Source organism: Tubulanus polymorphus, chromosome 7 (assembly GCF_964204645.1).
Source record: "Tubulanus polymorphus chromosome 7, tnTubPoly1.2, whole genome shotgun sequence".
NCBI lineage: Eukaryota > Metazoa > Nemertea > Palaeonemertea > Tubulaniformes > Tubulanidae > Tubulanus > Tubulanus polymorphus.
In genome coordinates this window covers 198157-206480 of record NC_134031.1, presented here as the reverse complement: position 1 = coordinate 206480, position 8324 = coordinate 198157, and the positions used below count along the sequence as shown (strand labels likewise).

The following is an 8324-nucleotide window of genomic DNA, read 5'->3' as shown; positions in this document are numbered from 1 at the left end:
TGATCAGATCAAGTTGGAAACGCATTCCTTTAAAAAATTCGCAACGGAATTTTCTTCTCGCGAAGGTATTTGAACTGGTGAAAAAAACAGATCAGTAAAAATAACAAACTAATATTTATAAAACCTTGATGTGTGATATGTTCGCAAGCTGATTATTTCATCAAAAGACAAATCGCAGTTCGTCATTCCTTTACATTTTACACCTTACTTTTTTTTTGTTTTTCATTTATTGAATCTAAAAACATTGAATTCATTATCTTTGTATAAATTACGTAACATTGAAATGGGGGGAGGGGGTTTTGGGGAGGGGTTAGTAGGGAGGAACCCAGACACCCAGTTTCCTAGAGATAATGCTGGATCTTTTTCCCAGACCCAGACATCCAACATAGGGTCAGTGAATTTGACCTCTAGGTAAATTGTGCCCAGGCCAATGTAACTGGCCCCAGTTAACTACAGGAATACCCCCACTAAATACCCCCCCCCCCCCAACCGCCCTCTGGTGTATTGTTTGGTAGGAATTGCGCACAATATTGGTTTGAATATATTTATAATCATATAACCCTCAATTCACTCACTTCCTGTTTCAACTCACTGATCATAGTTATGTAGGCCTATAGCAGGCTTCTGTATATTGAGAGCTAGTGATAGTCAAAGGGTCCTGTTCTAGTAGGTCTCACTGGTGAGACTCAAAGGGTCTTGTAAGGGTCTGATGGTCCTGTAAGGGTCTGAGGGTCCTGTAAGGGTCTGATGGTCCTGTAAGGGTCTGATGGTCCTGTAAGGTTCAGAGGGTCCTGTAAGGGTCTGAGGGTCCTGTAAGGTCCAGAGGGTCCTGTAAGGGTCTGAGGGTCATGTAAGGTTCTGAGGGTCCTGTAAGGGTCTGATGGTCCTGTAAGGTTCAGAGGGTCCTGTAAGGGTCTGAGGGTCCTGTAAGGTTCAGAGGGTCCTGTAAGGGTCTGAGGGTCCTGTAAGGGTCCGATGGTCCTGTAAGGTTCAGAGGGTCCTGTAAGGGTCTGAGGGTCATGTAAGGTTCAGAGGGTCCTGTAAGGGTCTGAGGGTCGTGTTCTAGTTTCACTATTTATTCATTGAATTGAAATCATTGTGTATCAGTATGCCTACGGTTTTATTGTTGTATATTATTACCACTAGAGGGAAGCACTAGCTGGCTTATTGTTTAATCTCTAGTCATATAAGATATATATGTATTTCATTTAGATTCTCATGAAAATTCATTTAGAAGTTGAAAGCACGCTAAAAGTAAGCAGCGATATATCGTGTATGTTAGGTGTGAATATAGACAGTACTGTCTGATAGAGAGTACTGTCTGCTAGGCAGCACTGCCTGCTAGGCAGTACTGTCTCCTAGGCAGCACTGTCAGATAGACAGCACTGTCTGCTAGGCAGCACTGTCAGATAGACAGTACTGTCTCCTAGGCAGCACTGTCAGATAGACAGCACTGTCTGCTAGGCAGTGCTGTCTCCTAGACAGCACTGCTAGACAGCACTGTCACATCATAGACTGTACTGTCAGATAGGCAGCACTGTCAGATAGACAGTACTGTCTGCTAGACAGCGCTGTCTGCTAGGCAGCTCTGTCTGCTAGGCAGCACTGTCAGATAGACAGTACTGTCTGCTAGACAGCGCTGTCTGCTAGGCAGTACTGTCTGCTAGGCTTTCATTGTAAAACATAGTGTTCAACAAACTGCGATGCTTAATCAATGCATAGTGACCTCTCTATATAGTTATTCTATATCCAAGCTAACTGAGAACGCTCGCTCGCTCAGCCGCGCCGCTGAAAATAATCATCGTTAAAATCTAAATGTGTCCGATCAAATATCAGTCGTTTGATACTAGCGCCATCTATGTCACTTTCTGTTGATGCTCGGTTGATTAGAGTTGAAGTGGGTGATGTATATGAGTGAGGTAAACTCACTTGCCAGGGTCGGTGTTTGATTTGTTTCGGACTCATTTCTGATTTAGCTTGAAGCTTGTACAAAGAATGTTAAACAAGGGGAGATAGTGAGACCCTTATTGAATAAATTCCATATACACGAAAAATAAAATCTTTATTTAATTTGATCGGATCTTCTGTAATGATATCACCATAGCTACCACAAGATTGGATACAGTCCATAGCAACAGCAGACGGTTGAAATATCGAACTCATATTCAGCTATATCTTGAGATGGAGGACGAAGGAGTCCTGTGGGAGAGCTGCAGCAGAGTGACCCAGATGCCGCAGCAGCAGCAGCCGCTACAATAGTGACCTATCAGCAGTTACTGCAGCAGTGACCTCTCGGAAGCAGCAGCAGTAGTGACCCATCAGCAGCAGCAGCAGAGTGACCCCTCAGCTGCAGTACAGTGACCCAGCAGCAGCAGAGTGACCCCTCGGCAGCAGCAGCAGCTACAATAGTTACCTATCTGCAGCAGAGACCTCTCAGCAGCAGCTGCAACAGTAGTAGAGTGACCCATCAAATAAATAAGTCTGAAGAGTATAATTTGATAAAATTAACTGAAATCCTCTTCATTCAATGTTTAATATTTACATATTTCTTTACAAACACTAGAAAAACAAAAGAGACTGAAACAAACGATTGTTTACTGTCAGTGGAATTCATTATAACAATGTCCTACTACTTATTAACAATTAAAACTGGCACCAACTGAATTAAACACTTGTCTCTTCTCTCTCCTCTACTCCAGCTAAATCCATTCAATTAATCCTACTTCTAAATGCTATGATTCACTTGTTATTAAATGCCCTGAAAATAGAAAATTGAATATAGACCAGTGATACTAGAACCATGAGAGGGATCTAGATATGAAACTTACTCTGTAGAGGGCAGCGTAGTTCCTCTATTTCACCGACCGTTACGTGATGTAATTGTTGTCTGAATCTATATCTGATGTATAATACTTTATCCTCTCCGATGCAGGGATCGTAGAATCCCGGTAAACCGCTCTTTAACTGATCTCCGGGTATAATTAACTGAGAGTTCTTCACTAGTGACTGAATCGGATCAGTTACATCAACACATACACTTTCATCTATATCACTACAATATATATACATCATACAATACACTGAGCAATCTAATATCACGTGAAAAACTAACATAGCTTAGATTTAAGACCAGTATAAAACCATCCTAGTTCTAAATCTAACACTTAAGATTAGTCTTGATATTTGAGACGGTCTCAAATCCAAACTCGAGTCCAAAAGTGGTCCGACCACTTGTGGACTCGAGTCTCGATAGTGCACCTGGAGCCAGTGGATCTTATAGATACGAGTTAAACATGTTTCCGTTTCTTCGAGTTTATAATCAATCGTAAAATATCGAATTAAAGTCAAAAACTGACACAAAAACACAACAAAATTCAGAAATAAAGGAACTTGAACAAACAGAGTTTTGTGTGGGATGACTGATACCTCTTTCTCTTGGGAACTAATAAAACTTTTACAAATATTCCTGGTCTGAAACATAATTAATCGCATCAGAGATGTTTCATAGTGGTCAGTGACCAGTCTAGAGTGACCAGTTGTGAGTGACCAGTGGTCAGTAACTTACTTAGTTTCAGTAGATATCAGTTTTCCGAATACAGCTTTAACAATAACTAAACCTTTTCTTCCTTCTTCAAATTCACGAATTCTTATCACTGATTCTTTCATTAAATCTCTCTATAACAAAGTAGAGAAAGTGACAGTTAATTTAGACATCCCTCCCCCACACACACCCTGATACCCCTACCCCACACTCCCCTCACACCCTGACAGCACAGCCCCACACACACCCTGTCACTCCTCCCTCACACACCCCCTGACACTCCTCTCCACACACCCCCTGACACTCCTCTCCACACACCCTCACACACCCTACCCCATGAGAATAACACTTACTGCTGCCTCTGCCTCCCTTTTCTTTTCCGCCATCATTTCTGAATTTGTTTGTCTTTTCTTTTCAAGATCTCTGAAATTGAAGAGAAACACAAGTGAAACGCATGAAGCAGGCTGTTTTCTAGTTCACAATACCGCCACAGTACTGCGCCACTAGTCGTACCTTTCACGTTGTTGTTCTAAAAACGGTTTAATCAGCAGATTTTTAACGACTATGAAAGCGACCAATGGGACGAGAGTACCGTAGAAGATCGCCGTCGGATTCATTGATTCCGATAAATGAATCGGAAAATTATACGTCTGGTTTCCACGGTGTAATCTACAACAATATAAACAGTTATACCGGTAACCATATCAACGACGGACAGCGGTGAAACGTGAAGTTTTAAACTGTACTTGATTTTCAGTAGAACTCCTGTGGGGACTCCGATAACAACATGAGCTCCTAAAACACTAAACTGTGAAACTTTCTTTTCAGCTCCGTATTCAACTATTCCTCCGAATGTTCCGAATCTAAAGTAACCATAACAACCGTTTAAACAATCGTGTTACCATAACAACCGCTTAAACAATCGAGTTACCATAACAACCGCTTAAACAATCGTGTTGCCATAACAACCGCTTAAACAATCGAGTTACCATAACAACCGCTTAAACAATCGTGTTGCCATAACAACCGCTTAAACAATCGTGTTGCCATAACAACCATTCAAACAATCGCGTTAACAAAACGACCGTTTAAACAATCAGGTATCACAGAATTCAAACCGACAATTTAGTTAACTTTCACTTACTTTAAAGCTAGTTTAATCTTAGCCTCTTGTTGCGGGAATCGTCTGGTATATCCGGCCGTTACAAATGAATTCGGTATTCCTAACTGTAACAGATGGTTACTATAGTTACCAACAAGGCGTATAATTATAACAGTGATTTGGGGATTATTGATTTTTACCTGAATTCCAAAAACTAAATGATTATCTTTATAATCATGAACAACAGTCGTCGTTATAGAGGTCATTAATCCTAGATTTATAGATATTCGACCTTGAAGAGATTTATCTAATTGAGCGGCGAACACTGAAACAATAACAAATCACAATTCATTGATTTATTACTCCTTATAGAATTGAAGATTGAACGGAGTGTGGACGACTTACTGGTAGAAACACCGGGCTGAATTCCACCTCGAGAAAACTGTAAAAATCCTGACATCGTTCCAAATCTATAACAATTAACTACAACAATTAACAATACTCGTTAAATATTCAATAATTAACGTAAATCTGATCGATTATAACTTACAGATGTTTAGTGAATGTCCGAAAACCTTTTAAATGAATCATAGGTCCGTTACCAGCCGATACTTCTAACTGTGGACAAATAATTCATCAATATCAATAATAAATATCAGATATCTCGATCAAACTCTCATCAGATATCTCAATCAAACTCTCATCAGATATCTCAATCAAACTCTCATCGGATATCTCGATCAAACTCTCATCGGATATCTCGATCAACCTGTCATCAGATATCTCGATCAAACTCTCATCAGATATCTCAATCTCTCACTAACCTCGGCCCATCCTTTATCAGATAGAATGCGTCTGCTTGAAGCCGTTATCGTTCCTGAACCAGTTCCGTTGTGAGTGGATAAATTGCCTCCTAAAATCGCTGTATCCTGATTGGTTAACGGACAGTCAATAGACTGTGATATAGACATACTACTGACTTCAATAGTTGGTAATTCAGAACCTGCAGCAGCGGTGGCGCCACTGTACTGGTCGACGTAACGATCAAATAAATCGGTAGCATCGATTCCTACTGTTATAGAACCCTGAAATCATACATCATTACCTTACAGTAAAATACACTATAAACACTAGAATTAAACTAGGATTAGAATTAAACCTTAGGATTAGTTCGTTGATTTAATCTTCGTTCCTCTCTCTCAATCAATAATCTTTCGTATTCCTCTCGGATTTCCTGCGGAGTTTGTCGCCTAGCAACAATCTGAAAAAACAATTGTTTTATTGCATGACATACCGGTGGAGGTTGGGTGTCTGTTAGCCCCTATCTGGTATTGGGGGGTCTGTTAGCTGCTATCCAGGGGAGGGTGTCTGTTAGCTGCTATCCCGGAAGGGGGAGGGTGTCTGTTAGCTGCTATCCCGGAAGGGGAGGGGGTCTGTTAGCTGCTATCATGGAAGGGGGAGGGGGTCTGTTAGCTGCTATCCCGGAAGGGGGAGGGGGTCTGTTAGCTGCTATCCCGGAAGGGGGAGGGTGTCTGTTAGCTGCTATCCCGGAAGGTGGAGGGTGTCTGTTAGCTGCTATCCCAGAAGGGGGAAGGTGTCTGTTAGCTGCTATCCCGGAAGGGGGAGGGTGTCTGTTAGCTGCTATCCCGGAAGGGGGAGGGGGTCTGTTAGCTGCTATCCCGGAAGGGGGAGGGTGTCTGTTAGCTGCTATCCCGGAAGGGGGAGGGTGTCTGTTAGCTGCTATCCCGGAAGGGGGGTGCCGCGGTAAAACATACCTCCCAACTCTCTGTTTCTAATGCTTTCAATCCGAGGGTGTCATAGATCGCTCGTTTATAAGGGTCCATTAATACTACAATAGAGAATAGACTGAGAGATATACGTGCTGCCCCCTAGTGATCATTCCCTGACTCACCCAGCAGGACGCCGGGCAGACGGACAGACTTTACTTACTTTCATGAGCGTATTTGATTTTATTAAACATTAAAACAGCTTTCTGTTTGCGATCTGGTTCTATGTGTTTATCAGGATGATACATTCGACTCAAACGACGAAACGCGTTATTGATTTCTTCAGTCGAAGCCTAAACCAAAGTTTGAGAATAAATAAATCTTGATCGACATTGAATTGATTGATAATCGACACTGACAGGTGTCCGATAGGCGTTACCATAGCGATCATCGGTTTTAACCGTCAATATTGTAATTCATAACTATCTATAGATTTCTGAAAGTAACATTTTAACACCTTTACCTCTTTAAATATACCCAAACACCCATATAAATCTGTTTCCTGTACATTTTCGTCATCCATGGTCGCTGACATCTTGGAAAGCAAAGTTCTTCAGCTGAAGCCACAATAAAAAACCAATTCGCCAGTAGAGGGCAGCATCTCCCGATCAACCGGCCTCCCGGGCAGCGGGACACTTATCATCTTCTTTGATGCATTTTCCTCCCATTTGCGCCGCACGGGAGAATTTTAATAACACTTTTACATCCTCTATTCTGCATCAGGACCACTCTGAATCAGTGTCAGTAATTACTGGGTTCGAACCCGGGACACCCCTGTACATCATCTATTCAGCATCAGGATAATTTTGAATCACTAGGGAATGCCGGAATGCCGTGCAATGACATGTTATCGATACGTGTAATAAAGAATAACTTGGTAATTATGGTATCGACTGGTCAGCACAGCACACTGACCGGACGTATTCACAAACTATCCTAACCGTTACAATTCAGTGGTCTAGTGGTTAGCGTGCATGACTACCATGGTGCAGGTCGCAGGATCGAATCCCGCCGGGTATATTTTTGCGGCCGCTGAGGTGTTCATACAGTGATTGCAAAGGTTTTTCTTTTATTAGTTGACTGCTGAATTGTTGTTTTTTTTACACAAATCGTTTATTTATCCGGTACACGCCGCTTTATTCGGTAGCGTTGCGACAGATGTAGATGAATTACCTAAGTTCACAATGAGGAAAATATAAACTTTTTTTGAATAGAGTATAGTACAAATTCGTTGAACAATACAGAATAGTATCCATATTTCTAAAAACAATATATTGTCATAAAAAAGCTTTGAGTCTAACAGCAGTTCCCGTAAGATAGTCAGAATTTGGCCCTGTGTAACTGGGCCTAATTCTGGGAATGGGTCTCATCGATACGTATTATTACCTAAGTTCACAATGAGGGAAATAGAAACTTTTTTTAAATAGTTAATTGTTAATTGTATATTTTAAAAATTAATTAATTGAGGGACTGTGTTGAAATCACACTCTGGTAATTACTGAGTTCAAACCCGGGACACCCCTGTACATCCTCATTCAGCATCAGGATAAATCTGAATCAGTGTCAGTAATTACTGGGTATGAACCCGGGACACCCCTGTACATCCTCTTTTCAGCATCAGGACCACTCTGAATCAGTGTCAGTAATTATCGGGTTCGAACCCGGGACATCCGCTTAGTTTAAGATAAGATAAGATAAGATAAAATAGTTTATTACACTCTAACCAAAACTTTTGGTACATAGAATAATGATGCTATGATCGCCATCTATTGGAATTTGGCTAAACTGACTAGATTGCTCTTACTCGTCTCACTGAGTCTTCTTTCATGAGATAAGATAAGATAAGATAAGATAATTTTATTACTCTACTGCATAGAATAATAATGCTATGATC

The 8324-nt window shown here is 41.2% G+C and overlaps 1 protein-coding gene across 1 annotated transcript; it reads right to left on the bottom strand.

Annotated features, from left to right (window-relative positions):
- Window positions 1-2521: 2521 nt before the first annotated feature.
- On the bottom strand, window positions 2522-6965 carry LOC141908481 (dnaJ homolog subfamily C member 11-like). Its single transcript, XM_074798562.1, has 15 exons — window positions 6894-6965; window positions 6594-6723; window positions 6419-6492; window positions 5803-5904; window positions 5468-5728; window positions 5194-5261; window positions 5049-5113; window positions 4844-4968; window positions 4686-4768; window positions 4288-4404; window positions 4055-4210; window positions 3895-3964; window positions 3566-3675; window positions 2829-3052; window positions 2522-2758 (listed from the first exon to the last, which is right to left on the bottom strand). The coding sequence occupies exons 1-15, from the start codon at window positions 6963-6965 to the stop codon at window positions 2733-2735; spliced, it is 1683 nt and encodes a 560-aa protein (XP_074654663.1). The 3' UTR covers window positions 2522-2732.
- Window positions 6966-8324: the final 1359 nt, after the last annotated feature.